Source organism: Sparassis crispa (genome assembly GCF_003851025.1).
Source record: "Sparassis crispa DNA, contig_000000F, whole genome shotgun sequence".
Lineage (NCBI taxonomy): Eukaryota > Fungi > Basidiomycota > Agaricomycetes > Polyporales > Sparassidaceae > Sparassis > Sparassis crispa.
This window is the reverse complement of record NW_020939747.1, coordinates 1,257,588-1,285,535: the sequence shown is the minus strand read 5'-3', so window position 1 is coordinate 1,285,535 and position 27,948 is coordinate 1,257,588. Positions and strand designations below refer to the sequence as shown.

Below are 27,948 nucleotides of genomic sequence, written 5' to 3'. Positions count from 1 at the left end.
GTTAACACCGCGGATGATGTTTCGGATTTTGCAAGACTGGAGGATGTGGCCTATCTACGTTCTTGGGCTTGTTCATATGAGTGCGTCGCGACTGTTTGTGCCCTGCAAACACTTCTGACATGACCATCCGAAGTTCCCGTCATTCCTCCACAGACATACCTGACGTTATCCCTTCGGAACCTTGGCTTCGACACGACCCAATCCAATCTTCTCAGCATCCCTTCTATAGTGCTCGGTGGCCTTAACCTGCTAATCACTTGCTATCTCAGTGAAATCATCGACAGTCGTGTGGGGGCTGCGATTATTCTTCAGTTCTGGGCCTTACCCCTGCTCGTTGCACTCTACATGTTTAATGAGCACACCTCACAATGGGTCTACTTCGCGGTCGTGACATTGATCGCGGGCTATCCATACGTCCACCCCATACAAGTTGCGTGGGCGTCGGCGAATTCTGGTGGCGTCGGGACGCGGACCGTGTCAGCTTCCATATACAACATGTTCGTGCAAGCTGGTGCCGTCGTCGCGGTGAGTATTGGTTATTGGTGTGAGGGCGTGACTGAACGCTACGCCTTCCACGCTCAGGCTTATATTTACAGAGCCGATGACGCGGTACGTGGTGCTGTTCTCTGAGACACGTCACCCTGCATAGTGAACTTACATCGCTTCGATAGCCCCTCTGTGCGTGCCTTCTGCTCAAGTTCTCCGGACGAATTTCGTGACATAGTCTTTGAAGACACCCGAGGGAACAGGGACCTACTAGCAATCGCTGCCATGAACATTTGCTTGTATACCTCCACTTACTACTTCTACCGCAGGATCAACCTCTGGCGCGCAAAGAAATGGGATTCCTGGACCCCAAAGGTTTGCCTCGCACTTCAACCGAAACGTCAACTATTGACGTGAGTCATACAGCAACAGCAGGAGTATCTGGACACCACGTCTGATCAAGTGTGTTGCACACTAGCCACTTGTCTGTTACAACGAGCTAACAGTAACGGGCAGGGCAATGAACGAATCAATTTTCGCTTCACACATTGATGAGATGTTGATGTAGTAGGACATAACAGATACGTATTATGTAACTCCAACAATATGTAACTGCAGACTAGTGAACAAACTGCTCCTTCCGCGCGAGTGCCGCTGCGGCCTTTCGCTGTCTCTTGTGCTGTCTCAATACAGACCGCCGCTGCCTCTCCTTCAACCTCCACGCCTGGTCATGCTCATCGACGTACTTCTGCCCGACGTTCACAAACTTCACACTTGGTCGACCGGGAACATCGACGACGTGCTCCTCAAACGTCGCAAAACGAATTGCTCTCTTAGCCGCTGCAGCTTCCCGAGCAGCATGCTCTTGCTCCAGCAGGCCAGGGAGAATAAGCTCCTAGAAAAAATATTTGAGTCAAGGTATCACCTCGGGAGGCTTGATATACACCTTGCCATCCACCGCAGGCTCCCAGAACAACCGTTGATACCGCTCACGCGCACTATTGTTGCCTTCTGCTTCGAACATCGAGTCAGCCTCAGAGGCATTCTCACCCAATTCCGCAACACCCCGGTGGGGATTTACGCTTGTGTCCTTGGTGACACCAAGAATCGTTTCCATACCCGCAAGGAAACCTGTTTGCAAAGGCTTATTCTGTGAAGGTGTGGATTAACAATGGCTACTTCGAAACACCACCAATTATCTTTCATGAGATTGAAAACGGTTGAACCATGGTCCGGGCGATACAAGGCGCAATCGACATATTTATAATACGGGAATGATTTGTTCTCATCACAGAAATGTATGATTTTCGATCAACGGACAACATTCAAACTCACCTCCTGCTCAACAACAACACGAAGAGCGAAAATATGTTAGAGATGACTGTGTTGGAGAAAGGTATGAGACTTGGGGTTTACCTAAAACAATGATCAGCATGCTGCACAACCGGATAGACGAGCACATGTGACAGTTGTCAGAAAGCCATGCATGTATAGTTTTTATAACCATGTAGATGTCTTCAAGACTAATCGATTTAAACTCATCATAGAACACTGCCGCAGGAGATGGTCTCGAATAACGCGTGCGACTAACCTTTGTCCAGTGTTCCTCTAAGCCTTTCAGTCTTAGAATGGCATCAACCCTCTTCATGCTAATACCATAACGCTCCGAAAGTACTCTGACATTGTACGTGTCGGGATTTGACATGTACTCCCTGTACATGATCGTACGCAGGTGATCGGATACAGGAGCGGGCGGTTTGAAAGAAGGATTCAACGGGAAGGGCTGCGAAGATGACGTGTAAGTAAAACCAAGTCGCAAGAGAACAGAGGTGGACGAACTTAACTACTTCTCCACCTAGCCAGTTCCGTGGTCGATGGAAAGGGTCCTCGTATTTCTTTCCTTCAGTGCTCAGCCATTGGTCGTACTTCGGGTCCTCAGGTGCCCTCTGGGCGTCAGGGTCGTCTACCTCAGGTTCACCTTCATCTTGCGGCTTAAGCAAAGCAGCAGATGCCAAGCGACGGACTGCTACCCATGAGCGAGACGACTCTCGTAGGTAAAGGTTGCGCAAATGGGAGAGCATTGCAGGTTCTCGTCATAAAAAAACTCGATTAGCTCAAATGCTCACGTGCTCATTTAGGGCAAGCTTGTTCACGCGAATCTCAATGATTTTGCTTCCTCCCAGTCATCGTGATCATGTCGATTTGCGCACCAGAAAGTCTTCCCGGTGCACTGTTCGATATCTTGAGAGGGTTTGCCGCATTATGTCCATCTTTCGCCATGCACTTTCCCTCAAATTCACCCTTCACTGAAGTCCACGGTTTTTTCCTTGAATGCGTCCTGCTTAACTTGCATCTTCGGAGGTACCCTCCTGCCAGACAATATCAGTATTCGTTCTGGAAATGGGCAATACGTCACTTGGAGGAACTTGTTGTTGGCGAGGCATGCAACTAATAGTTAGCCAGGAGTGTAGCTAACGGGATTTTCCAAGGATGCTGAGATTGACCCACGAATCTATTCTCATCTCATATCTGTTATGCCACAATCTATACCGTATGTGCGTATTTCTCGGTGAGATATGTGTCTTGTTGACTCGCGTAAGAGGGAACATAGGATTTCCTCCGCCCTCAGAGACCTACGCGACGTATTTCTGGAAGTCGGAGGGAATCCCCCACGGTGCGACGGCTCTTGATAGGGTGACCGTCCTGGAGTCTCGCACCGTGATTGAGAGCGGCACGACTGGTTTGAGGACATGGCTTGCGAGCTACGTTCTGGCTCACTATCTGATCTTACATCGAGGTAATCGCCAATCTCACATCTTGTGTCTCCGTTCGAGACATGCTTGACAGCAATGTAGCGCTAGTACAGGGTAGACGAGTCCTTGAATTAGGCTCCGGTACCGGCCTTCTTGGGTTGGTCATTGCTGCTCTGCAACAGCATCCTGGTCAACGAGAGCTTGCACCACCGTCTACTCTGTGGCTTACTGACGTCAACAGTGCAGTGTTACAGAGATGCCAAGATAACATCAGACTTCCCTGCAGTAGGCATCTATGCAACTGTCGTTGTCTATCCGACTTTCCTTCTGTCGCTGAGGATCGGCTCCAGATTCATCCTCACGTCACCCAAATCTCAAATGCCGACTGCTGGACTGGACGGATGCGGTTGATCCTCTTACCCGTCCTTCAGTGCAAACCTCATTGGCTGAAATGGATTTAGACGTTGTCGCTGGGGCTGATCTCGTTGGTCGTGTGAACTGTAGTCCCCTTCATCCCAATTGACAAGCAACGCAGGTTTATGATCCCAGTATCATTCCTGCGTTGCTCGAGACCCTCCATTTAGCCTTGGAATCCCGAAGTACCCCTCCGCCTGCGCCCCAAAGTCGCGCAGTTGCGTTCGTCGCTTTAACAGTCAGAAACAAGGAGACTTTTGCCCGATTCTCGCGAGCAGCTGGTATGTGTGACCGCATTCGATTAAATGAGAATTAGGTAAATCATCTATCCGTAGGAGACATGTTTCTAGTGGAAGAATTGGACAATGGTCTGAACGGGGCAGATGTGTTTTTACACGGGCCAGAACTCGGTAACATGCAGCAAGTGAAGATATTCGAAATGAAGCTGAGAAAGGATACAGATGCTTTATAGGCTAAATGATACACGGACATCATCCTTAAAAAATGACATTCCGCAAGAATTCTCTTGCAGCACCGCGACTATCCTAGAACGCTCTGAGGCTTGATGCTGCCACAGAAGCGACAACTCCAGAACTGGTGCGGGTTGTCCGCCTCTCCGCACGCAAGGCAAGTCCAACCTTCCGGAGTAGCACGGTCCTCCACAGGCGGACGGACCAAGAGGCATGCGGCACATTGAAGGTTCAATGCATCATTCACGAGGGTACAACGTGGACAAGCCCATTCACCGTCGGAGGATGGGGGTATTGCAGGACGTGAGATCGCTGGGCCGTGGCGTGAGATCGACGCGGAAGGCGACGGTGGTGGTGTCCTGCTGCTGGAAGGCTTGCCAGAACGCATTGAGCGGACAGGTCGCCGCTTCGGAGTTCCGGTGGAACTCGAGTGTCCGCTGTGGTCGTCCGTCTGGCGCACAGTGATAATGGGAGTACCTGCCGCAGACGGTTCCGAATCGCTGATAACGACCTCTGGCTCTGAGTCTGAATCCAGGGTGAGATCAATAACTTTGTCTTCGACGCTCTCCTTCGCCGCCTTCTCTGCCTCCCTTGCAGCGGTGGCCCCTGATGCGCAGGCCTTGTCGTCACGCGTTCTCCTCTCGGCAGCCTAGAAGTTCAGTCAGGTCACAGATGGGAAGGGTGTAGTCCAGGGGAGCGAAACGCACCTCTGCAGCTAATTGGCGTGGTGATTTGCCGCTCCTAATTCCTCCCAGACGACCGCCGCCGCTCATCAGGAAGTTGAGACGCCTTCGCTTCTCCGCAGCTTCGAGAGCTCGTTGTCGAGCCAGGTGAGCCGGCAAGTTGTGAGAAACGTTGGTGCCAAGCCTCTGTCCCTTGGAGAAGAAGCCTTCCCCAGAATATCCGGAGCGCTTCAAGGCATCATATTCGTCCTCAAGTCCCGCCAGATATTTGTAGAATTCGTCATTGTGAGGACCATGCACATTGTGGGTGAGCTTCCAAAGCATTGAGAGACCGACACTTTCAAGCCAATTTCACTGCGTACTTCATGTAACATAACATGGACGATGTCATCTTCTTCGAAGAATGTGTCTGGAGCATGCGCAGGGCGAAGCCGCAGTAGGATCTTCTGGCCTCCGTTTATATCTATTTTCGCTGTGACTATTCCCGAACCTCAGAAATGAAGACGCAACCTACTGAGACCTGATTATCGAGTAAGAATCCTCTGTCGGTGTTGTAAGGGAAATGAAAGGACTACGTACCCACAAGGTTCGGGCTTTCAGGGAAGAACTCAGCGAGGACCGGCAATGTCCAGCCGTGTTTACGCATTATAGGCTTGACAAGTGATGCCACTCGCTGAAGCAGCGGAAGTGCCTGGTCGGCCTTTGGACGATCCTTTAGGTGCGTGAAAGACTTGACGAACACCTCAGGCATAGCGGGAGGTCGTAGTGGTCAACAGTGTAGTTAGAGTGCCATTAACGGGGAGGTCTGACTTATAGCCCGCCGCGCCACGCGTCTGACGCGTCCTTGCCCGGAACCACCTCGAAAGCTCAAGCGCTCACTTTTAGTCACCAATCTATCCACGTTTCTTCATGCAACAGGTATGTATCATACACCACATCTCTACAGTCTACATTTACAACAGTACTTATGTATAACGAACAGAATAATGATATGCGCAACATGATAATAATATGCGCCGAGAAGTGACTCTTCGGCGCATATCATTATCTTGTTCGTCGAACAGCTGGCTGTACAACAGTCGGCAGTGGAGATTGAACATAAAATAGTTATGGGGTGAAACCACCTGCAGGTGAATTGAAATGATCACGCTTGCGGCGCCTTCACGGCTTGATACACGGATATTCTGCGCACGTTCATCAACCGCTTGTCATCCTTCCTCGGAGAGTCGCCTGGAAGGTACGGCTGGCGCTCGAATATAGGTAAAGTCGCCAGGTTCGAGAATAACCGCAGGAGCATCGGTTTCGGCGCTGGTGTATCGTCATCCTCTTCCATTCGTAAGCCGGGATAATCTGCGGGCCAATTGAACCTCTTACGTCTGAACCTGGATGGGACGTTGTGAGTACGGACAAGGAAAAGCGCTTTCTTGCAGTAAACGTACTGGTCATAGTCCCACACCCGCTCGCTGAACTGCTCCTCGGATATCGTAGGATCACCGTTCTTGTCCCTCTGATCCAGAGCAAAGTTTGTCAGTGCATGCTTGCAACCCAATAACGTATTCATGTTTTTGCAGGCATGCATCTCCAGTTCGCAAGGGTCAAAAAGAATCACCGTTGGGGGTTCATACCGATCTATTCCACAGGTAGTGCGGTAGACAACCAATCCGGGTGGCTGATACGGAGGCCTGTTGCACGATGAGATGCTCTTCTTGCCGCTGAGGAGAAATCTGGCTGCCTTGGGAGCTATCGAACCGTCGGACAGGACTCGAGCGGCCTTAGAATTAACATCTTCGCCCACTAGAACTGTTTGCTCGGGAACAAAGAGTTCGAAGAAGTGCGACTTGTGTGCATTACCAAACAACCCCGTGAGAAGTCGGGGAATCAGCATGCCAGGTTTGCAGGAGATCTTATATTCGCGATCCAGCATATTCTCGAATAGGCCTTCAAGGCTGGTAGCAATGTCGACACTCATTTCGTAGTTCGTTCGCGAGTCCGACGGTGTATAATCTCCGTGAAACCGACTGGGCCATTCGTGGGGGACAATGCTCCACGTCCTCGTCCGCCTAAGCGGGATGTCGCAACTGAGAGGGCCATCATTACCAACGCCGGAGTCCTCGCCGTCAGAATAACTCGTGATGGGTGTGGAGTTACAGGACAGTGGTCGGGTGAATTGGCATGAGGCCTCCGCAGGAGATGAGATGCAAGGGAAAAACAATTCGTCATCGATGAACTCAAGTCGTCCTCCTGGCTTGAGGACTCGTCGAACTTGAGTGAGAACGAAATTCCAGCGCTCGGTCGGAACGCATAGTGTCAGATTGGCCATCCTGACTAAGTCAAAGGTATCGTCTGGAAAAGGAAGATCGTCCTTAACGCTATGTCCAGACGGTTAAAGAGTGAATGTGCAATCATATAACAACAAACTCACAAGTTGCCACGAACCCAGGAAACATTCTCTCGGCGCACCCTGCTCTGACTGAATCTGTGAACGTCGATGAGATCAATACCCGTCACGTGTGAATCAGCCCAAGAATTCGCAGCATGCAGGACCCAAAATCCCTGCCCACAGCCGAGATCAAGGATATTCTCCGGTGGTTTGCCATAATACTTGAAAGTAGGTAAGGCATTTAAGTGGCACAGTAGTACGAAACTGTAGTGTTCGCTGCTCGAAGTCAGCATGGTAAAGCTGGAGCTAAGGTTGGAGCTACACTCACTTTTCCAATGACGCCGCACTGTACGACTCCATATACGGTGCGTCTTCACGTCGAAATGGATGATGAGGCATGCCCCGATGTAGCACAGTGCAGTTCACATTGCGCAACCAATCTTTATCGTGGTGGCCGCCATTGCTGCCATCGTGTTGGTCATACTCCTCATCGTCGGGAGGAGGGGAAGATAGTGGACTGTTCGGCCCATTGATCGCAATTACTGGTTCGGTGTTCGTCGTGTCGTCTTCTGGTGTGGGAGGTAGAGCTTTGTTTCGCCATGGTGGCAGCGAACGGTTGCCTACATAATCGCGTGCAGAACTCCTCTCGACCCGTACCGGAGAAGTGGTGTGCTGAGAATGTGCACTATCGACTTGCGAGCCAGACGACTTGTGGTTTCTGCGACCAGGCTTTTGTTGAAATCGAAAACGCATAACGTGGAAAAAAGGAGAAAAAGGAGAATATACAAAGAACGTTGGGCAGAAGTGTCGAAGTATTGGCTCGTGAATGAGAGCCACTAGCGAGAAGTGTTGGTTTCAGACGCCGAGAACCGAGCTTTAAAAGCGTGGCCTTGCAGTTGAAAACGCGGAGTGGCGTACGCCGTTGCTTTGTCCTTCCGCTAACAATGGATGGTCAGTGATAAAATGAAAAAGTACCGCTTTCAAATACACCATCGCATAGTCGGCAAATCTTGCACAGGTCCTGTCCTCGCTGACGAGACCAGTTGCCGTCTCGAGCACGGTAGGCCCTAAACCCAGCCATAAGCACGCCGCTCAATAACACCTTCGTGTCCAGATGACGGCAAACTATCTGCGAAAAGGCCTATTCAGCCACTGTGTGCATTTTGAAGGCAATTACAAGGCCTACTATAACTGGAACGGTGCTGAATGTTGATCATAAAGCTATCATGTAATCTCCCGACTTACCAGCGAACATATCTTTGCAGCTATCCTTCCGAGTTGCCCACCCTCAAGAGATAGTTGACCTACAGAACAAACGTCTAATGATACACAACTACTAAGGGAAAGGAGGCCCCGCAAGGCAGGGACCGCAACTGGGCTCTCTTCGTCATACAGTGAGGTGCTTCATATGATTTCCGCACTCCCGCGGAGACGATTCTCAATCATCCTTAGCTGGAGGGGGGCCACAAGGTTGGAGCATACGCTGAAACGGAGTGAATAAGATTGCTGCACACAGGAAACGAGACAAGGCGTACCTCAGTCATCTCAAACTTCACCCTTCCGACTGCCTCTCCATCAGCGATTGCCAGGTAAGATGCAAGGGTGGGATGCCCCACGATTGATGCAAGAGTGTCCCGATGTTGGTGGGTTAGCCATTCACTGAGGCACGAAGGCTAGGTGAGCGCCGCCTTGTAAGGAAGATGAAAAGACTACGCACTACTTCGTCAGGTCTGCATGGCCTAATGAAACGCGGAGAGTCAATAGCATGCGAAAGAGGTCCGCAGGCCTTACTTACCGGTACCCGTGTAACGAGCGTGCACTGACAAGTGGGTAGAGGTTATGTTATTAGACCATTAAATCCAACTGAAATATAATACTCACAATGCTCCAACTGTGTGTTTGCGGTGTATCTCAGCTCGGAGGACTGCGGGAGAGGAATATCAGCGACCTGTACTCGCTGAGTGCATCATTGGATGTGACTGACCATAGCAAGAGCAGTGTTTGCTGTTGTTGATTCCTTCAGCTCTCTCTTCAGCGCGGTGTACACCGCACAAAACATCGTCCGGGCTCGTTCACAAAACATCTACGACATTTACGTCGAGCAGACTCGAAGACTATGGAAACTGACACGGGCAAGCTTCATGCCAGGCTCTCACTTTTGAACGGTGCACTAGACGATCTCGAAACCGAGCTGGAACCTCTATTCGCGCAAACACTCCCAGAAACTGTTGTAGGTTTGGAAACTATACAACAAGCGAAGTTGCAAGTCGCGTTGCCATATCTTGTCTATGATTTGGTCTTTAGTAAGATTTCTGCGCCGCATGTAGACGAAGCTAACACGTGGAGAATTCAGTATACCTGAGGACGAGAGGAATCGACCCTAAGACACATCCAGTCATTGGTGAATTGGTACATATTGAGACGATTTATGGTTCATATACATTTTATGATTATTTTTCAGGATCGAGTCAGGCAGTATTTTGACAAACTTAAGAATGCCGAGGATCCTCCCAAGAGTACGCCTTTGCCTCAGCTTTATTATCAAGGTATATTCTGACCATAGTTTATTTTGTGACTATAGGAACAGTGGCCGTGGACAAAGGAGCTGCAAACCGATTCATCAAGCATGCTATCGCTCAAGTGAACACCCAGAGACCACCAGGCGATCAGGAAGGTCCGACCCATATTCGATTCAACGAGGATGGCGACATTCGTGTACCAGTGAAGGTGACAAGCAAGATGCTTGCGCGCGAACAATATCAGAAGGAGCTGAAAGACATTGGGAGTGAAGAAGAAGAAGAACTGGAAGTCATTGACGTGACTCGAGACGCCGCAGATGATGGTATCATGAACGGAAATGGGAAAGGGAAGGGAAAAGCGAAAGCCGTCGTCGACGAGGATATCAATGACACCAGTGCCAGGAAGCGAAGACGACCACCTATCGATCCTTTTGCTGGTACGTCCCGCTTTCTTAGTGTATTTAATTCACCTTAGTGATGATCTCGTGGTCAGGTTACGGTGACGAGCCGGCCCAAGCAAGCAAGAGTGCCGAATCTCTGAAGAGAGGCAAACCGACAACAGAAGACATCATCATGGCCGACGGACCTAACCCAGGGGGTGACAACCACCCAATATCTCTCAAGTCAGCTCCGGAAGCATCCACGAAGAAGGACAAAAAGGCAGCGAAGAAGGCTAAGAAGGCTAAACGGAGGGACACCACGAATTGATTTCACTATCGCCCGTTCGTCCACTTTGTTTATTCATTTGAATAAAAACATGTGCAATGAGTCCGAAAAAGTTCTGGGATACAATATCAATCTAGGGGGTGCAACAATACATAATGTACAACTTGGTAAAGCAGAAACGCGACGATGTACACAACAATGATACAGAAGATACTCTTACATTAACACGCAGCCCTCACGGTCGTTATTCATGTCCATCACCAATGGTGAAGTCGCACCCGATCTTCTTCCTCCTGGCGACCACCACTTGGCGCGGCTAGACGGCCCAGGCGACTCCCCCGCCCCGCTAGATGATACATTGACACTGCGCTTCGACTTGCGCTTCTTGTCCCGCGCGGCCCTCACGGCATCCACCGTCTGCCACGAATAGAACGTCTTCAACGCCACACGATACTTATCGCACTCGTCCTGCCCGACATTCAGGCCTTCCTCGTCCCTCGCGTCCAAGTACCCGAGCTTCTTCGCCTCCCACGCGCGCCAGCCTATCCGCGGACGCGTATGCGGGATGAGGTCCTTCACCGCGATCTCGCCTACGTTACGGCAGTCGATCGCGACGACCTGCGCATTCACCATCTTTCGCTCGCGCATCGTCTCCACGAACTCACGCACAGTGAGTCCCGACACGCGCGTATTGTCGGCCTCCAGAACGCGTAGCCGCGAGCAGCTGCAAATGAGCTCCTGCATGGCGTCGTTGGTGATGTTGTTGGCACCCGAAATGACGAGATATTCCAACGCGTGGCCGGGCTGTGGAGCGACGGGCGTGCGCGAGGACGGCGCAGAAGCTGTCGCAAGATCCGGGGTGATCGCAAATAGGAGGTCGTCCGTGATCTCAGTCGCATCCTCCAAGTCCAGTCTGCGGATGAAGGGCGTAGTCCCCAGCAGGCGGACGAGGCCGTCGTCCCTCAAGTCCGCGCCTATGCCCGCCATTTCCAAGAACTCGAGTTTCGGCACAGCGTGTGCCAGATGCGAACACGCGTGGTCCGTCAGGAAGATGCAGGATGACAGAGCCAGGTGACGGAGGCACGTCACCCGCCGCCAATACGACGTCGGGTCCGAGGGATCGCGGCCGGCCTCGCGAGACGTGAGCTGCACGGCCGTGCCGTCGACCGCATCTGCTTCTGTACAAGCCACGAAGGCCTCGACGGCAGAGTTGTGTAGGTCGCGAGCGTAGCTGAGGTCAAGGACTTCGAGATCCGGAGCGGCCTTCCCGAGACACGCCATCATATCGTCGGTGACGCGTTTGAGGCCCGACAGTCTGAGCACCTTCAGCGGTAAGTGTTCTTTACGCGCGAGCCTTGTGGAAGCCAGACAATGAACACCATCTCCGTCCATATTGGGGCATCTGCTAAAGTCAAGGGTGACAAGCTTGGGGCAATACACCGCAAGGATGTCGCAGGTGGTGTTCGTCACGGCGGTCAGTCCCTTGACGCAGAGTTTCTGCAGGCTAGGGGACCGTATTAATAGGTTGTGAAGAGAACGCGTGCTGAGAGCCGAGCAGCCCTGCAGATTAATAGATGTGAGGTGTGTGTGCGTCAGATCGCCCGTGATTGAGGTTTGGATACAGAGGAAATTCGTGATGTCTAGGAGAGTTGTGTGCGAAAGGCTGACGTGCCCGGTAACATCGATGTGTCGGATGAACCCGCCAGCAACGTCGCACAGCTGGGCGAGGACACTGGCCGGCAGCTTTGGGAAGTAACGGAGGTCCAGGTTCGTCCACAGTTGCCCGTCGTAGACGAGGGCCTGCCAGTATTTCGATACCTGCAACGACCATGACGTCATTCACTAAAGTATACCGAGAAGTAGAATATACCAACCCGGCTCAATCTGAACAGCTCTCGGAGCCCCTTCGCTGTTCCGACCCACTTGTTGCGCGACGAGGACGCCTTGAGCACGGTCCATTCACCCTCGCGGACGTTCCTCTGGTACTCCGCCTCATGCAGATGGACCAGTGCAGCCAGCACCTGCACTTTAAGTTCATGCGGGAGGTACTCGTCGAAGTAGTTGCGCGAGACAACCCGAATGGGCTCAAATATATCGGCAGTAGTTACAGGCACTAGATCAAGTGGAGTCGACGGGAGAGGTAATGGAGAAGAGTAGGAACGGCCCTTGGTCCGGAGCATGTTGCACTCATTGGAGCCACGACCCGCGCAGTAGAGAGGCAGCAGCGGATCGAGTCCGCTGAGACTCAGGTCAAGATCCAGCATAGGAGCCGCCGTCGTTCGACCTTTGAGATCTCGCGACCAAGGGGAGAAGCAACTAGCTTCTTCACAGCCAGAGACATCGATGTCACTCGTTGAATCTGCAGAGGAAGGACTCTCCGGCGGGCTGGTGCGCTTCTTGAACAGGAGCTTGCGCGCGAGGTTGCCTGGCCCCTTCGTCCCGGCCAACCTCACCTTCACCTTCGACATCGACAGCGTCGAGAGCGAGCGGTTCGAGCGGACAGACAGGCTGGACAACGAACGTCTGCGCGAAGGCACGCGCACCACGCCGAGGACTTGCCCCGAGAACTCTGGCGGAGCGCTCACACGATCTACCACCGAAACGTTGTGGCCTCGTTCGGATGTGTTGATCGATGCGGAGATGGACCTGTACGAGGAGGGCCCGGCAGCAGCAGGGGAAGAAGCTTCGAAGGACGGCCAATCAGAGCTCTCGTAGTTGAGCTCGGTGTAGAGCGACAACGGAGGCAAGCTGGGGGGCAGCTCTCGTGCCTTTCCCTTGCCTAGCGAGTCGCCGATGTCCTCGTCCGTCTCTTCGTCGACATCGAGGACAGGGGTCTGTGACATTTGTAGATGAAGAGCTGACCGGGACAGCAGGGGTCTAGAAAATGGCTCGCGCACCTGCACGGAACTGCTCGCCGAACCCAAGGACATGGCGAACATGTCGTCCTCGGCATCGGGAGCACAATCATCCTCGAGTACTCCACTGGCTGCGACGAATACGGGTTGAGGAACGCCCTTGCCCTTGACGTCGGTGTCCTCCATCTTTCCAGACGACAACGGTGGGCGGGGTTGGGATGTCTTAGAGATGAAATTGGAAGATGAGGGCTTGCCGGTCAAGTCCACACCATTTAAGGAGGAGAGTTGTGGCCTCGCAGATACCTCGAGGTGATTAACAGGCGATATTAGCTGGTCATAAGAATCAAATTGAAAGAGGGGGTCTTCGTTATCGATGTGGTGAGTATGGCTCATGGTGAGAGCATGCAGTTCTGAGCGGAGCGATAATAAGATAACGGGTAGAGATGGTGGGGGCAGATGAAAGGGAAGGCAGGAGACCGAAGCTATAAAGGAGGACTGGGAGACGATGCTGAAGCGCCTAGGACATGAATGAGGCTCATCTGGAGTTGCTGCCGCATTCGGTGCCACCCGCCGAGCCTGAGGCTCTCCACTCATCCGTGACCTCATCCGCACTCCATCCGCATTCTAATTGCAGACCAGAGTGTCAAGCATGACATGTATTAAACCGACGGACTTATTGCCATATGCATACAGCATCATAATAATTGTACAACAGAGATACCGACCTACGAATTCGGGAAGGCACCCGCTGCGCTATCGCGCAGAGCACATATCGTCTGAGGAAGCATCGCAGAAGAAAGAAAGCTGACAGATGAGATCAAACGGAAACTGGCAAGCAACGGAACGCGAACAGCAGGAGGAGACAACCGACGGGAAAAAAAGGAGCCGTCAAAGGATCACTTGTCCTTCTCTTTCTGCTTGTTCCAGTTCTCGATCACCAATTTGAACCTGCCATGGCCATGAGATGGGGGAAGGTTGCCGTTGAGCGAACAGAGCCCACGCACCTGTCCCTGTGGGGCATGTCGGGATCCTGCTCCTTCAACCGAGCGACTTCCGTCTGCATGAATTTATTGAAGTCTGTGAGTTTCTTCCTACCACCGGACGCCTTCCCTGAAAATGAGTCCATGTTAGCGTTAACGACGCTATAAAAAAACAGCGGGTAAAGCGTACTCTTCCGCGTGGTGGTGTTCTTTTTGGCCGTTTCAGTACTGGCGGGAACAACCATGGTTGGCAACTGCCGCATTGTGAGCGGGTTCGGAGAGCCTGGTCAGGGGAACGGAGCTCACCAGACAATCTCAACGGCGGATGCGGATTACTGCGGTGGTGGTGGGAGGGTGAAGAACGTGGTTGGGGGTCAAGAGCGAGTGACGCATCGTCTGGAAGTTTAAGGGGCCTTATACGAGCCCAGAAATTGCAGTGACACTTTTAGTCCCGTCGAGCACCGTTTCGCGCACTTCCCCGCATTCCGCCCCCCAGACACGCCGTCTACGTACCCGCGTCGGTGGCTGAGCACTCACTCCTACTATCGTCAGCTACGGTCTTTCTTTGGCCAACAAAATTCGAACGTACTTTTCACTTATTCTTGGGCGAAAGTGTGCAGCTCAAGAGTCAAAGATCACCTCCTTCATGATTATTTGTGGGGGAAACACCAGTTCTTTCCCAGAATAGGCGCCGGGGTCCTGGTCGTGAGACTACTGAACGTCGCGTCGCGTCACAGCTCCAGACGCGTCTTCTGATCACCATAAGGTCACTAGCTCAAAAGTCGCGCCAATTGTCTCAAATCCGGCGATCTGCACCTCCTCAATTCGTCCATCCACAACACATAATGCAGACATTAAACATTTACAGTGCAGCATCCTTCGACCCGCCTGCTGTGCGCTCGATGCCCGCGACGCTGTCGATCAGGCTCGCCCCGCTGATGATCCCCGTCGTAGCAATCAAGAACTTGCGGCCTGTAGGAACCGTTGAGACCGGGCGCAACGGACAATGTGGATGGATGCATACGTACCTCGACTCTGCCGGCCCACCCATCGGAGGGCAGCGATCTCGGTGTACGTACACCCGCCCAGGAAGAATACGACCGTCGTTGCCGACTGCTCCCTCGGAGCCACTAGCGACATCCCGTCAGACACCGAGGATTTGGAATAGCGTCTGAAACACTCACTCAATGAGGCAACTGCCGTGTTAACGCTATCTGGCCCTCCAGGGACCTTCTGCACGATATCTACCGTGTCTCCAGGAATGCTCCCGACGACGTCCTCGAAGCCTTTCCACCCGACGATGGGGTGCGCCTGTACCTTGCCCAGAGACGGGCCCTTCCCCTTCCTCCCGTCGGGATCATCCTTTGCCTTCTTCTCTTTCTCCGTAGCAGGGTTGCTGAGGACACCGCCCTTCTGCGCGACGCACTGCACGAGGCGGACGCTGACGGGCGCATACCCGGAGTAGACGTAGCTGATGTCGTTCTCGAGATCGTCTACGCTGTCCGGGTCTTCGATCAAGAGGCGGAGCGGCTTCCTGAGGGACGTGTACGGGTACTTTGAGGCTAGCACAGATGGTGGGGTGGAAGCTGGCAGCGGGTGGGGCAGCAATATTGCTAACGATGGCGCCGACAAGGAGAGAAGGAGAGGCAGGTATTCGTAACCGTACGCCTGGAAATATGGTTAAGCACTTTAGAAACACAGTGAGGGTGCGAACTGTACCTGCAGGATTTCCCGCTTGAGGTTCTCCAGAGTCTTGCTCTTGATGCCTCCATTGATGATGCTGGCCAGACAAAGCAGACGCAGGACAAGCTGCATGTCAGCACCTTGAGCGATCATATCCTCAATTGCACTGATCTGTGCTGATACGTCGTAGGACGCCAGGAGGTCTACACGGGAGTCAGGTAAATGTCGTCACCTGTTAACTAGAAATCGCGGACGCACTCTGTTGTATCTCCAGCGACTTGTTGAACTGGTCGGTTCGAGTCAGAGGGACGAGCATCTCCGACAAACCGGTATCTGCACATGGTTTCACGGGCTTGAACGAATGCAGTACATCCATCACTTACGAAGTCTCAGCGACTGGTGCTCGGATTGCAATCCGCCCAATTTACCCACGAAGTCTCGCAACTGCGCTACCGTTTTCGCCTGATGCCTGAGCTGATGATATCGTCAGCGCGGGCGCGACGACATCAAAACACCTTCCCCAACCTTGTAGTCCTCGTCAAGTCTGTGTGCAACTTGATTAAGCTTCCTGCCCACCGAGGAGAAGTTGAGATCCATCAGCTCAGCGAGCAGCGGGTCGGTGGAAGTCGTGAGATGGTGCTTCTTCTTCTTCTCTTTCAGCAGCGAGGGCGCAGACGGAGTCGAGGCTTGGGTACTCGTAGATGCGCTAGGTTCCACCGGATTGGGGGCCGAAGGGGGCGTAAGAAGCGACGCGGGAAGTTCAACATGCGCTGACCATTCATCAGTGGATAAAATTGTAGTATGTGAAGGCATGACTTACAATTCTTTATACCGATCAACTCGTCGATCAGCCCTTCGTAGGTGAGCTGGGTCAGCAGCGGCGTGATCATGTCGGCTCCTCGGTCGACGATGATGAGCGAATCCATCCTGTCCGACTGTGCTGCGGGCCCGCCGCCTGAGGAAATGTCGACGATATGGCGGGTTAGGAGTTTCGCTAGACGCTAGCCTGTTTGTTACTCAACGACGACCCTCACTGACCAGGAGAGATACGTACACCGGCGTAATCACCTTTCCCTACTACCCGGGGAAACAGGCCATACAGTTTCTGGAGAGTGATGAGCGCTTGCATCGAGTTGTAGATCACCGTCTCGTCTCCATCCTGTACACCTGACATATGAGTTCTGCCAAGGGACATGGATGAAGCAGACTTACAACCCAGAGTTCCTTGAATGCGTTGTCACATTCCAGCGAAATCACGTCCTCAGCCAGGGGGATGAATTGGAGATTATAGGACGATACTGTTACGTCCCCGAGGACGCCTTCCTCCTCCAATATTCGAGAAACAAGGGTAGACATCCGAGGCACCAGCAGGATGGTATAAGTGTGCTTCTGGGCTTCCCTTGAGTGCCGCTTGAGCTGGTCTACAGTCCCACATGTTCAACACGGGCAGAGCGTGGCAATGGGAATCCGGAGCACACCTGCTAAAATCTTGACCCATTTGACCAGTGGTCGACACAGGTACACGATGTTCGTGGTCGTCGCAGACAGAGGCCCTGGCTCCAGCCAGAACATCTTGTCGACACCATGGTGCTATTCCCAAGGACTCATGAGCTGAAGCACATTAACCCACCAAGCAACCGACCTTGAGCAGCGCAACTTCCGTAACGAGACCCAGCGGGCCAGCGAGTGTGGGATCTAGGACGAGTGTTTTGGCACCATTGACCTGAGTAGACAACGGTCCAGCGCAGCACTGGGAGAAGTGACACAAACAACGTACCGCATTCAGCGCGTCGATGAGGGATTTCCTGCTCAGCTCCTTCAACGCAGAGACGTCGAGCAGATGCTCGTCCTCTGCCGTCTGCTTCGCGGTGGGGTCGTCCGGGTTGGAGGTGGAAGAAAGAGCAGCCATGCGTGTCTTCCGCCACCGACGCGACTCGCTCGCGACGCCGCACGCTCACCATCTCCGAGCTGCTAAGTACAGGTGCCTGAAGTTATCCCCATTCTGCTCTATCCCCTCCGTGCCGCATCATTTTCTGGACAATGGCGATCCTCAAACTCGAAAGTCAAAAGGGTGGAGGCTGTGAAAGCCGCTCTGTTTATTACTGCACCGTGCCTCTCCTCTGTTGTAGACCTCAGTGTGGGTCGCCAGCTCAAGCAGTATGACGACCCAGCTTTTCGATAAGTATGCAAGTTAAATTCCTCCCTGAAGTTTTGCATGTTCACGGGGCCTTGCTTCTTAGCTGGTACGCATCTACCCAATCGTACCTTCCGGGACTTCGTGGGTTCACCGTCAGACTGCAAACCACTAACTTGGAAGACCTATCCATATGCTTTCTTTTTCTGGTTCCCTTTCTACCCATGGCCTACCTCGTACGGAGAAAGGACACTCATGTTTTGCGTCTACTTCTCCTTCCAGTAGTGCTTGTCATGGCTATCCGGGGTGCGCATCGTTACAAGACCGAAAATCCGTGCTCTTGCCTTCTATCAGCCATGTTATCCTACTATGTGATAGCCAAATCGCTGGAATTTGCGTTCGCAGAACGTGGCAGGTTCAAAGTCGGAGAAAAGAAATTTATAGTGATATATGAACCTACGGCTGACTCTGCCAAGGACAGTCGACGACACGGCTGGATCTTACCTATATGGTTGGCGGACCCAATCGAACACCTCTCAGCTCTATGTAAGGGGAGGAGGGTGGGACTTCGGTCGCGACATTTTCGTCCCACCATATACTCGACCATCACAACGAAACGTATTCCTACGAGCCACCGCACTCTCGGTCGTCCGCAGCTTCGTTCTTCTGGACTTCTACTACTCCTGCATCAGGCTCATCCCTGGCGCGGGCACCCTCACAGGTGGTACGATCTTCCCGGAGCACCTCTCGCCGCTCCAGCGCTACGCTGTCTCCACCGGCGTGCATTTCGCGATGGGCATGCTGATCATGTACGGTGTCGGCCTCGTCCACGACTTTAACACTATGCTCGCGGTAGGCCTCCTTGGTCACCCGCCGTCGGCGTGGCCGCCGGTGCACGACAGCCCATGGAAGGCGCGCTCGTTGCACGAGTTCTGGGCGAAGCGCTGGCACCAGGGCCTCAGGCGTGTGTTTGTGGTGACCGGTGGCTCTGTGGGTACATGGATTGCGGGAAATGCTGGGATGGTGATCGGTACCTTCCTTGTGTCGGGATTGTTCCATGAGCTCTCGATGTACTCCTTTGGGAGGGGGTTGGATCACTGCACGACGCTCTGGTTCACCCTGCAGGGTTTTGGTATCGTGCTAGAAAAAGTGTGGAAGATGCTCACTAGCCGGAAGGTTGGCGGGGTGTGGGGACGGCTATGTACGGTGCTGTTTGTGATCGTGTTCGGGCAGATGTTCAGTGAGTGTCAAAAGTTTCACCCTGTTTTTACTACTCTGACAGCGGACTCCTGGTTGACTAAGGGAGTGACGAGTGACAGGAATCGGACCGTGGGCTCTTCCCAATAAGCCAAGTCCGACGAGGGTGTTCCTGTGGCCTACATTACGACATGTGAAGGCGTGTGTGTCGCCGTGATGTGAAGTGCACTGCAGTACACATTGCCACATCTGCTTGTTCTGGAATATTCTTGCCGAGGTCCCTCGAGAACAAATGAACAGGTCTCAATGATTTTGTTTTAGGAAACCGTCTGGAAAGTACACCTTCCCAACAACATAGCAGATCATGAGAGCCTTGCCGCTTAGTCTGCAAATTCGGAAAGCTCGGGAGCACTGGAGCATATCCATGAGTGTTCATCGTGTCTTCTGACTGAGACAGCAATTCTTCCGCCACTGACGCGTACGCGTCTTACCCGAACTTGAGTTCGCACATCCAAAACCTCTCACATTTATGCTATATCCCACCTATACACGGCACCGTGGTCGACGAGGATGCAGTTGAGCGTCGCAAGTTAGGCTGGGGCTGCTAGTAAGTAAATGCCACCGTTGTTCGTTCCTGCCACGCAACTTCACCGCTAGCGCTCGTTCCCGTGAATTCTGCTCGATACTGGCACCAGTGAGATTACACTGCAGTTTATCCAAGATATACCACTAGCACTTAGAAGGTCGGCACAGCGGGAACGATATATGGGCTTTCACTGCCAGGGTCGCTCGTTGACCGGTTTATGTACGATCGATAATCCAAGATTACATCCACGGCCATAGGACTCCGAAAGCACCGCATCCCGTCTGATCTGCGCAGTTAACCGGAGTGCCGCCCAGTTAGTACCACGGTGGGGGACCACGCGGGAATCCTGGGTGCTGTGGTTTTGTTCTCCCAATTTTTCGGAAATTAGTTGAGATTATAGACGATTCGGAAAACCTTGGCGTGCGACATTTTTTTCTCGCGCGCATCTCGCGACATTTTGGCGCGAAAAGAAGTGGGTCCCACACCTGCAATACGACAAGGCGCGTTCAATGAGCCAAAATCTAGACCTCCCCGGGGTTCCAGCATATGTACAACACAGTAAGACATTGATGGATCGTCTTGGTGCACGTCGACATCAATAGCATCGCAGAATTGCTTTTCTACTAGGTGGAAGACAGTTAGAGTATGAATGGTGGCGATCAGCCAAAAATGCCATATAAGGGCAGCTGGAAATAAGGCCAGAAAAACATTGATGCACGTCAAGGTTTTTCAAATACTCTGTAATGAGAGTGCAGAGCAAAGTTATGCAACGAGAGGTTTGTTTGAGGGGTAATATTAGACAAAAATGCAAGGCAAGTTTGCCACTGGTCAGATAAAAGACGAAGGAGAAACCACAGCACCCAGGATTCCCGCGTGGTCCCCCACCGTGGTACTAACTGGGCGGCACTCCGGTTAACTGCGCAGATCAGACGGGATGCGGTGCTTTCGGAGTCCTATGGCCGTGGATGTAATCTTGGATTATCGATCGTACATAAACCGGTCAACGAGCGACCCTGGCAGTGAAAGCCCATATATCGTTCCCGCTGTGTAGCAAGTGCTAGTGGCCCGGGTACATTATGACGGAATAATTTATCATTCACTTGTGTTCCTCTGCAGCGGCGTCCCACTGGCTTGTCAATATTACGATCCTTCTGCCGATCAGCTCTCGCAGCGATCGGACAATGTGCCCTCGGTGCTGAAATTTGAAACGTGGCATAGTTCTGCTCTCCTACTCTCCAAAGGAATGCAGAGGTATCACGAGTGTGCTGATTTCCGCGTTATTTGCTGTTATTCTCACAATCTGTACCATGCTTAGACTGGACAGTGGCCACCACATTTTCCAGGACTTTGTCCCATCGCCCTCTGACTGTGAACCGTTAACCTCCAGGATCGCCCCAAATACCTTCGCATATTGATCCCCCTTCTTTACTTGGCGCACACCGTTAGAGACTGAGGTATGCACTGTGGCGTCCGTACTCCGCGTGCAACCAATTACTCGTCCCTTGCGTCCTAGGCATGATTGCTTTCTACGTGATGGACAAGTCTTTTGGACTTTGCGTTCGCCGAAAGCGGCACGCCAGTGGTCGAAATTAAAGAGAGGAGACTGCGCGCAAGGCACGAACCTGTCTCTCTTCGCCATGACGGCGTACAATTGCTAAAGCAGTCCAGTAACCGGTGCTTTCCTGCGTAGATAACGGACACAATCGATGTGCTTTCGGCAATGAGAGGGCTGGGATGGGGCCGTGATGTCTACGTGGCGCCTTCTTGCATGCCATTATACTTTCGCTACTCCGCAAGTAACCTCCTGCTAGTGGACTTCTGTGATTCTTGCCTCAGACGGTAGACCCATCCCTTGAAGGGGCACGATCTTCCTGTCTCGCCTGCCACCTATCTTGCGCTGCGCAGTCTCTATTGCCACGCACGCTGCGGCCAAATTACTGATTTTCTACGGTATCGGACTCGTATACGACGCTCTCACGGTCGTGTCGGCAACCCTCCTCAACGATCCACGGCAGACCGTGGTGGGCGTGCTCGCTGCACGACTTCTGGGCGAAGCATTGGCACCAGGGCTTTCGGCGTACATTCGTGGTGATTGGTAGGCCCGCGGGCTTGTGGATTGCGAGAAATGCGGGGATGGTCGTCGGTCCCTTCATTGCATCGGGCTTGTTTTAGGAGCTTGTCACATATCCCTTAGAGCGGGGGCTTGACCATCGTACGACCCTCCAACGGTGTCGTATCTTGCGGCATGGGCGAACCTCGCTGGTTACAAGATTAGTGGGATATATGGGCGATTATGGACTCCCGCGTTCCTTTTTGTCGGGCTTGCGCAGATGTTCACTGAGCAAATATTCTCAGTTGCTCGCGCTACATCAGGATACTGGCCAACTTTCAGCGGATTCTTGGTTAATTAGGGGTGTGATGGCCGTAGTGCTTACGGTCTTCCCGGTGAGCAGAGTCCGACAAGCTTCGTGGTTTGGCTCGCACTACGACATCCGAAGATGCCTGACGTGTCCGATGCATTGCCTCCGTGATAATGTCTGATCCCAATCTTCCACGAAATACGAGAGATAAGCATCTCGGTGAGTAAAACAAAATATCGCTACAGTAAGGTTACGGTCTCCCGATGACCGAACACTCATATCGAGTTTCGACGTGCGCTCTTCCCTCTTCTCTTGCCCGTTGCAATGGCGGGACCCGTGATAAACGCGGAAGGCAGCCGTCCTTCCTCGTCCCATTTCTCTAACATATCCATAGCTGCATCATACCCCTTCTTCTGCATCTCCTCGAAACGGCCGAACTGCAGTGTACCGAACTGGCACCGCATATACCCGTCAGCTCACGCATGAAAGTAGAGCAAGAAAATACCACACCTCCTGTACAGGCATCTGCATATATAGACATCCTTGGGCAACCTTCGCGTCTTCCAGCGTTTTCACGCTCGACACACTATTGAGCAATACATCATGAAAGAGTCCAGTCGAAAATGTGCGAGGCACTTACTATGCGAGTCGACTTTGGATCTCTGTGATAGCAGGAATATATCTCGCATTGGAAAATGGATTCCAGCGGTTGATAAGCAGCCACCAGCCAGACACTGAATCCCCGAAGCTACGCGGAGAGTTGTCGTCAATCTGTCGATCGGTCCAATTCAATTACCTGCAGGGTTAAAACAAGCTGCCACCTACCGAACCAACATCGCTCGCAATGACGGCACTGGCTCCCATCGCCATCATTGTAGAGACCTAACACAAGATGTCTAGCTGCTCGAACACTCTGAAACGCAGGATCCATACCGGCAAGTTGTCAACTAAACGATGCAGGTGAATAAAGTACAGCACATGATTGTGTAGTTCTTACTATATCCACCGTCCACAAGCATATTCCCGTTGTCGCACAATGGAGGCAGCATGCCCACCAATGTCATTGACGCGCCTGGAAAGCGGAGCTTAGAAAAGGCAGTTATGTCGCCAACTCTCAACTCACGGATAAATCTCCAGGCGTAGCCCGTGTCGTGAATCTCCATACGCGAGGTGTTAATGTTCGTGGAATTGCAGAAATAAGGTAGCCACATGTCTTCGATGTGGAGATCGTAGAATGCCTAGCAAAGTCAACGGTAGGGAAAGTGTTGACCACAAAGCGGTAAACCGACCTTGTAGATAGACCGATTGAATTCATGTCCCTGCCCAACACGGTTCAGCATATGGATTATTGCCCATTCACACTGGCACTCACAGTTGTATATGCAACCAGTGGGTAAGTAACATCGGACAGCATTCTCCAGATATTCGCCATTCTGCCGCTGAACTGTTTCGCTCGGCCTGCCGTAGAAATTAGATCACCTTCTCGCGCATATAGACCTGCGACAAAGGCCCCGATACTGGTACCTATTAAAGCTTAGAAGGCATGCGAGCGTAGTGTTAAAGATATACGTACCACCGATGTGATCAATTGGGATGCCTTGTTCTTCCAGCGCACGGAGAACACCCTGAAATGATCCTAAACAACCTTGTCTATATACCGTGCAAAAGTGATCATTACCAGATGTGAGATACCACGGGCGCCGCCGCCTCCCAGCACAACGCCAATGGACTTCCCGCATATCCTCCTGGCCAACCGCGCAAAATCACTGGCATATGGTGGTCGCTGTGGTCGAGCAAGGCTAACTCCTCCCCTGTACTTCTGTATCCCACTCTGTACCCTGTCCTTCAGGTTCTTGAACGCTGCAAGTGCAGCTGGATCTTGTGGTTCTGATGCATTTCGCGTAACGGATGAGATGATTCCCTTCTCAGAGTCAGTTGTATGAAGTAAGGTAACGTGTGCAGCTGGACATACAGGGAGTTCAACGTGCATGTGCTGGTGTACCCATGTACGATTCTGTTGACAAAGTTCAGTGTTGGAAACTGTATGCAAACACAATGCTCACCTTCAACCATTCACGAGTAGATCCAGGCACAACGGAACGATCTGGATGAAGGAGGACAAGCTCCTTTCTGGCCGTAGTCTTCATGGAAAGTAGCAAGCGTTCATACTCGCCGATACTTGGATCATCGCCCATACCGACAACCATGACACAGTCAGCCTCGCATCGTCTGTAAGTGATAATCGGCAAAAAAAAACGCGTGTATCACCTGCCGTATACAAGTTTGCGTCCAAGACGAATTTACCGGAGAGTCTGCAACATACAAGACTATCCTGTACTTCTGCTCTTGCTCCGCTAACCAACCTGCGGCCTTCAGCTTGCCCATCCTAGTAAACGCATGGCGGCCCAGGTGGTCCGACACAGAAGCTTGATTCAGGTAGAACGTAGGTGCACCAATGCTCTCTAGAGCAGTATGTAGTTTTCGAGCGAAAGCATCGATCGGTACATTGCGAGACACGGGAAGGACTGCCACATTCTTCAAGTTGATGTTACGAGAGACATCCGACGGGAGTGTCCTAGAGGACGAATCTAGCTCTACTCGGACTCGTGAAGCAATCATCTTCAACAGCCTGCATGAAAATAGCGATCGGTGACGCTCGACGAGAGATGTAGGTGCAACTCACTGGGCTGTCGTTCGGGGATTTCTGATGCTACATCGGTCAGGCTATGGACAAGAAGGGAGCGAACGTCCGCACCTCGATGATATAGCATTAAATAATGTCCTCGGCATTCTGATCAGTTCCGTGTCACGTATGGCGTGAACTGTATTACGGCGAAGAGAGCTAGTAATGGCATCAAGTTCCCCCACTGTATCGCCTTGACCGTACTCCGCAAGGATGTTTATGCCGCCGCCGTCTTTGTCAGTGATTGCACGAAGACGTCCATTGATAACAATATAGAAACTGTCGCTGACATCGTTCGGACGCCAGAGGACTTGCCCCGCGTTGACTTGCACCCAGTCTAATGAGCCATCGATGTGAAGCACTATCAAAGGCTGCATGTCAACAGCCGTGAGCATGTGAGTAGTACAAGAAAACTGACCAAGAGGAGAAAGCAGAGATATAAGACGCTTTGCAAGAGTGAGCAGGACGATGGGGCGTTTCTCCAACAAACGTTCCAGTGCATGTGATGGGAGAAAGCCGACGTAGGTGTCAATCTTGGCAACGATGTCCACATATGAAGCAGTCTGGCAAAGTGATGCTGGCATACCTCATGAAGTGTACCTCATAAAGATGGAAGAAAAGAACTCACACAGATAACCTGCTATACCCCCAGGTTTCACACTAAAGAGAGGTTTCTGAGTCTGATCCTTTCGACCTGCATTGGCAACGAATGAATTTCCAAAAGATTCGTAGTATCGCCTACTCGAACGCTCACCATCGAGATGGGCCAGTCCTGTGTCAGGAGTGGCCCTTAGCTTCGCGTCGTTGTGTTCCGTGCTTCCCTCAGAAGGTAACAACATGTCCAGATAGCCTTCGATCACATAGAACAAACCTGAGAGCAGATTCAGTGACAACCGCATATACACTGTAGACAACGCCCACACCAGTGTTCCTATCTCCTGCCTTTGCGAGTACTGATCCAGCAGGGAAAAACAAAATCTCTACCTCGTTATCGAGACCACTCATGTTCCCGTCGGTCACGATGGATGACGATCCAGTCACCGAGGAAGTATCATCGCCCATCTCCAGCAATGACAGAGACCCGAAAGATGATTTAAAAAGGCCACTTTGCGAACGGCCGGCTTCGCTAGCAGGGAAGGCAGGTGAAGCTTCAACAGAATCGTCCCCACTAAGCGGAGGCTGGATGAGCCCGATGGACTTGGCAATGCAAGACATAACCTCATCGCGAAGATCAAAATCGTCAGAGTGCACTCGCTTGCCGCCATGTGCATTGCCCTGACGAGAAACAGTCAGGGGATCATGTCGTAAAGTAACAGTATTTCTGCGAGTTAGCGGGGTATAGATGTCGCCTGTATTCCCAGTAGAAGTGTGCAGGTCGCCTGCTTGCACCTGCGAATGGGAAGCTGGAGTCCTCGAAGGAGTGGTTGGAGCCCAATACGTAGGAGCGAGACTATCTTGCACTTTGTTAGAGGCTGTAAGTGAGACTCTCGATGAGTTAGCTGAGGAAGACGCGTAGCTGAAGAAGTCACTCTCTGTATCAGAATCACTGGAGAGACCAACTCCGTCAAATCGCTGACGAAGATGTTTGAGACCGCTCTCATAAAAAGACGGAGGGAGTGGGTGGCAAGCAATATCGTTGATAGCCTTCTCAGTCCGCAGGACTTCCGTAGTTAGACCGAGATAATTATGGGCAGCATTGAACGTAACTCTCGAAAATCGAGTCAGAATGACTGCATATACAAAAATAAGGTAACGACCATAAGAACACAGCACTGACGAACCTTGCACGATATGAGCGGTGGACTTCGGGAATTTCTTGGTGAGCCTACGAAAGGCTTCCGCAGGTATAACCGCCAAAGTACTATCCTCAGTGGCCCGAGCGACGACGCCATAGTGAGACTCTGTGTCAGTAGTCGATGCCGATGCATTCATATGCGGACGAGGCAGGGAAGGAAAGGTTGCCGCAGATACCCCAGCGAGCCCTGGATCGCCAGATCTGGAGCGCTCTCCGGGAGACGAGACATCAACAGGATGGACAGTAGATCCTCCCGAAGACACTGACTGACGACGTTCGCGTGAACCTATATTCGAAGGCGTAGCTCCGGTCAGATCAAGGTTGGAAACATCAGAATCTGACCGATGAGTACGAGAGCGAGGTGGCGCAGAAGGTGGACTACCGACCGACTCCAGCTCTTCATCCGCTTTTTCTCCATCCTGCCAGCTCATTTGCACGTTCTCCGTGAAAAGGCTGAGGATAGTGAACAGACTAGAGAGCGTCCCGCCAGGGCCTACTTGGTTCAATAATTGGTATCCGTTCATGTCCTCATTATCCCATGAACCACGGCTATTTTCATGGCGAGGTTGTCCCGTGCGTGCATATACTTGCACACTACCGTCAATGACGCAATAGAAGCTCTTGTCCTGATCGAGCGACAGACTGTCGCCTGCAATCAGTCGCCGTGTCTGCAGATGTCGCGCAAGCTCATGAAACACCTAACATCATTACCATTATTAGCACTAGTCTGAGAAAATATCGCATAACGTACGGGTTTCTCGAGGAACCCAAACACCCGTACCGCCTGCAAAAACTCATCCAAGTAATTGTGGAACGCAGGAGCCTGTTCGGGAGTGTTAACATCAGGATGGAGCTCCTGGGCATCTGCTTTGACTAGAGGTGGCTCCTTGAGTTTAGTGTACGTGTTGAGATATCGGAAGCGTATCCAATAATTCAGTACGACAGCTGACAGAGCGAAAATGAGCGCAAACGACCAGAAGTTCAACTGACAGCAAGAAGACGTTCAGCGAGTACACAATTGGTACGTTCTGGCATCGTACCGTGAGGGTCATGGAGTAGGACAGGATCGCGTAGATGCACTTGGGTATAGTGATAGTTGCAAACCCAATGAGAGCCTTCACCCACGACAGCAGCCATACTGTTGGGGGTACAATAGACGCGTGAGCTAACTCGAGCAATTTTCCCAAGGACTCCGCTTCTGGACGCACATATAACCCAGAAGAACGCCGACAAGAGCAGAATGAGTGGATGCCTTCCGCTTCCGCTGGTCGCGTTGCCGTCCGTAGTGGACATGGCACAGCTAG

The 27,948-nt window shown here is 52.1% G+C and overlaps 12 protein-coding genes and 2 non-coding genes across 14 annotated transcripts; 5 read left to right on the top strand and 9 right to left on the bottom strand.

Moving 5' to 3' along the window:
- Positions 1-43: 43 nt before the first annotated feature.
- On the top strand, positions 44-1,038 carry SCP_0104260 (hypothetical protein; the record flags this gene model as incomplete). Its single annotated transcript, XM_027752661.1, has 7 exons — positions 44-80; positions 134-525; positions 583-609; positions 672-678; positions 725-861; positions 913-948; positions 1,003-1,038. 7 exons carry the CDS (start codon positions 44-46, stop codon positions 1,036-1,038), a joined length of 672 nt encoding a protein of 223 aa, XP_027608462.1.
- A 67-nt stretch (positions 1,039-1,105) lies between these two features.
- SCP_0104250 (hypothetical protein) lies at positions 1,106-1,603 on the bottom strand (the record flags this gene model as incomplete). Its single annotated transcript, XM_027752660.1, has 2 exons — positions 1,106-1,381; positions 1,433-1,603. The coding sequence occupies 2 exons, from the start codon at positions 1,601-1,603 to the stop codon at positions 1,106-1,108; spliced, it is 447 nt and encodes a 148-aa protein (XP_027608461.1).
- A 1,161-nt stretch (positions 1,604-2,764) lies between these two features.
- Positions 2,765-4,125, top strand: SCP_0104240 (Protein-lysine N-methyltransferase EFM3; the record flags this gene model as incomplete). The annotated part of the gene is made up of 8 exons (XM_027752659.1): positions 2,765-2,926; positions 2,976-3,037; positions 3,087-3,283; positions 3,342-3,524; positions 3,590-3,723; positions 3,775-3,934; positions 3,989-4,063; positions 4,115-4,125. 8 exons carry the CDS (start codon positions 2,765-2,767, stop codon positions 4,123-4,125), a joined length of 984 nt encoding a protein of 327 aa, XP_027608460.1.
- A 68-nt stretch (positions 4,126-4,193) lies between these two features.
- SCP_0104230 (DNA-dependent metalloprotease WSS1) lies at positions 4,194-5,557 on the bottom strand (the record flags this gene model as incomplete). The annotated part of the gene is made up of 5 exons (XM_027752658.1): positions 4,194-4,772; positions 4,831-5,118; positions 5,169-5,269; positions 5,321-5,326; positions 5,386-5,557. The coding sequence occupies 5 exons, from the start codon at positions 5,555-5,557 to the stop codon at positions 4,194-4,196; spliced, it is 1,146 nt and encodes a 381-aa protein (XP_027608459.1).
- A 393-nt stretch (positions 5,558-5,950) lies between these two features.
- SCP_0104220 (S-adenosyl-L-methionine-dependent methyltransferase) lies at positions 5,951-7,939 on the bottom strand (the record flags this gene model as incomplete). The annotated part of the gene is made up of 4 exons (XM_027752657.1): positions 5,951-6,188; positions 6,246-7,175; positions 7,229-7,462; positions 7,515-7,939. 4 exons carry the CDS (start codon positions 7,937-7,939, stop codon positions 5,951-5,953), a joined length of 1,827 nt encoding a protein of 608 aa, XP_027608458.1.
- Positions 7,940-8,624: 685 nt separating this feature from the next.
- SCP_0104210 (Uncharacterized protein) lies at positions 8,625-9,173 on the bottom strand (the record flags this gene model as incomplete). The annotated part of the gene is made up of 6 exons (XM_027752656.1): positions 8,625-8,669; positions 8,722-8,845; positions 8,904-8,925; positions 8,982-9,005; positions 9,068-9,110; positions 9,171-9,173. 6 exons carry the CDS (start codon positions 9,171-9,173, stop codon positions 8,625-8,627), a joined length of 261 nt encoding a protein of 86 aa, XP_027608457.1.
- Positions 9,174-9,302: 129 nt separating this feature from the next.
- Positions 9,303-10,413, top strand: SCP_0104200 (hypothetical protein; the record flags this gene model as incomplete). The annotated part of the gene is made up of 5 exons (XM_027752655.1): positions 9,303-9,489; positions 9,540-9,595; positions 9,648-9,702; positions 9,768-10,142; positions 10,199-10,413. The coding sequence occupies 5 exons, from the start codon at positions 9,303-9,305 to the stop codon at positions 10,411-10,413; spliced, it is 888 nt and encodes a 295-aa protein (XP_027608456.1).
- Positions 10,414-10,587: 174 nt separating this feature from the next.
- Positions 10,588-13,619, bottom strand: SCP_0104190 (predicted protein; the record flags this gene model as incomplete). Its single annotated transcript, XM_027752654.1, has 3 exons — positions 10,588-12,189; positions 12,246-13,205; positions 13,269-13,619. The coding sequence occupies 3 exons, from the start codon at positions 13,617-13,619 to the stop codon at positions 10,588-10,590; spliced, it is 2,913 nt and encodes a 970-aa protein (XP_027608455.1).
- A 503-nt stretch (positions 13,620-14,122) lies between these two features.
- On the bottom strand, positions 14,123-14,451 carry SCP_0104180 (predicted protein; the record flags this gene model as incomplete). Its single annotated transcript, XM_027752653.1, has 3 exons — positions 14,123-14,174; positions 14,231-14,336; positions 14,397-14,451. The coding sequence occupies 3 exons, from the start codon at positions 14,449-14,451 to the stop codon at positions 14,123-14,125; spliced, it is 213 nt and encodes a 70-aa protein (XP_027608454.1).
- A 617-nt stretch (positions 14,452-15,068) lies between these two features.
- Positions 15,069-17,798, bottom strand: SCP_0104170 (Vacuolar protein sorting-associated protein; the record flags this gene model as incomplete). Its single annotated transcript, XM_027752652.1, has 13 exons — positions 15,069-15,178; positions 15,235-15,336; positions 15,391-15,874; positions 15,926-16,092; positions 16,148-16,222; positions 16,273-16,363; positions 16,415-16,659; positions 16,710-16,890; positions 16,944-17,048; positions 17,102-17,310; positions 17,368-17,479; positions 17,532-17,612; positions 17,667-17,798. 13 exons carry the CDS (start codon positions 17,796-17,798, stop codon positions 15,069-15,071), a joined length of 2,094 nt encoding a protein of 697 aa, XP_027608453.1.
- Positions 17,799-18,473: 675 nt separating this feature from the next.
- Positions 18,474-19,339, top strand: SCP_0104160 (hypothetical protein; the record flags this gene model as incomplete). Its single annotated transcript, XM_027752651.1, has 2 exons — positions 18,474-19,263; positions 19,326-19,339. 2 exons carry the CDS (start codon positions 18,474-18,476, stop codon positions 19,337-19,339), a joined length of 804 nt encoding a protein of 267 aa, XP_027608452.1.
- Positions 19,340-20,053: 714 nt separating this feature from the next.
- On the top strand, positions 20,054-20,164 carry SCP_r0104150 (the record flags this gene model as incomplete). The annotated part of the gene is made up of 1 exon (XR_003546560.1): positions 20,054-20,164. It is a non-coding gene; the product is annotated as a 5S ribosomal RNA (ribosomal RNA).
- Positions 20,165-20,658: 494 nt separating this feature from the next.
- Positions 20,659-20,769, bottom strand: SCP_r0104140 (the record flags this gene model as incomplete). The annotated part of the gene is made up of 1 exon (XR_003546559.1): positions 20,659-20,769. It is a non-coding gene; the product is annotated as a 5S ribosomal RNA (ribosomal RNA).
- Positions 20,770-22,441: 1,672 nt separating this feature from the next.
- Positions 22,442-27,937, bottom strand: SCP_0104130 (Lysophospholipase NTE1; the record flags this gene model as incomplete). Its single annotated transcript, XM_027752650.1, has 24 exons — positions 22,442-22,618; positions 22,677-22,752; positions 22,807-22,937; positions 22,992-23,048; positions 23,100-23,113; positions 23,164-23,238; positions 23,290-23,404; positions 23,456-23,485; positions 23,539-23,690; positions 23,740-23,791; positions 23,845-24,087; positions 24,139-24,180; positions 24,230-24,385; positions 24,435-24,795; positions 24,850-24,870; positions 24,922-25,210; positions 25,268-25,426; positions 25,478-25,543; positions 25,604-25,720; positions 25,773-26,579; positions 26,631-27,342; positions 27,396-27,629; positions 27,685-27,782; positions 27,853-27,937. The coding sequence occupies 24 exons, from the start codon at positions 27,935-27,937 to the stop codon at positions 22,442-22,444; spliced, it is 4,269 nt and encodes a 1,422-aa protein (XP_027608451.1).
- Positions 27,938-27,948: the final 11 nt, after the last annotated feature.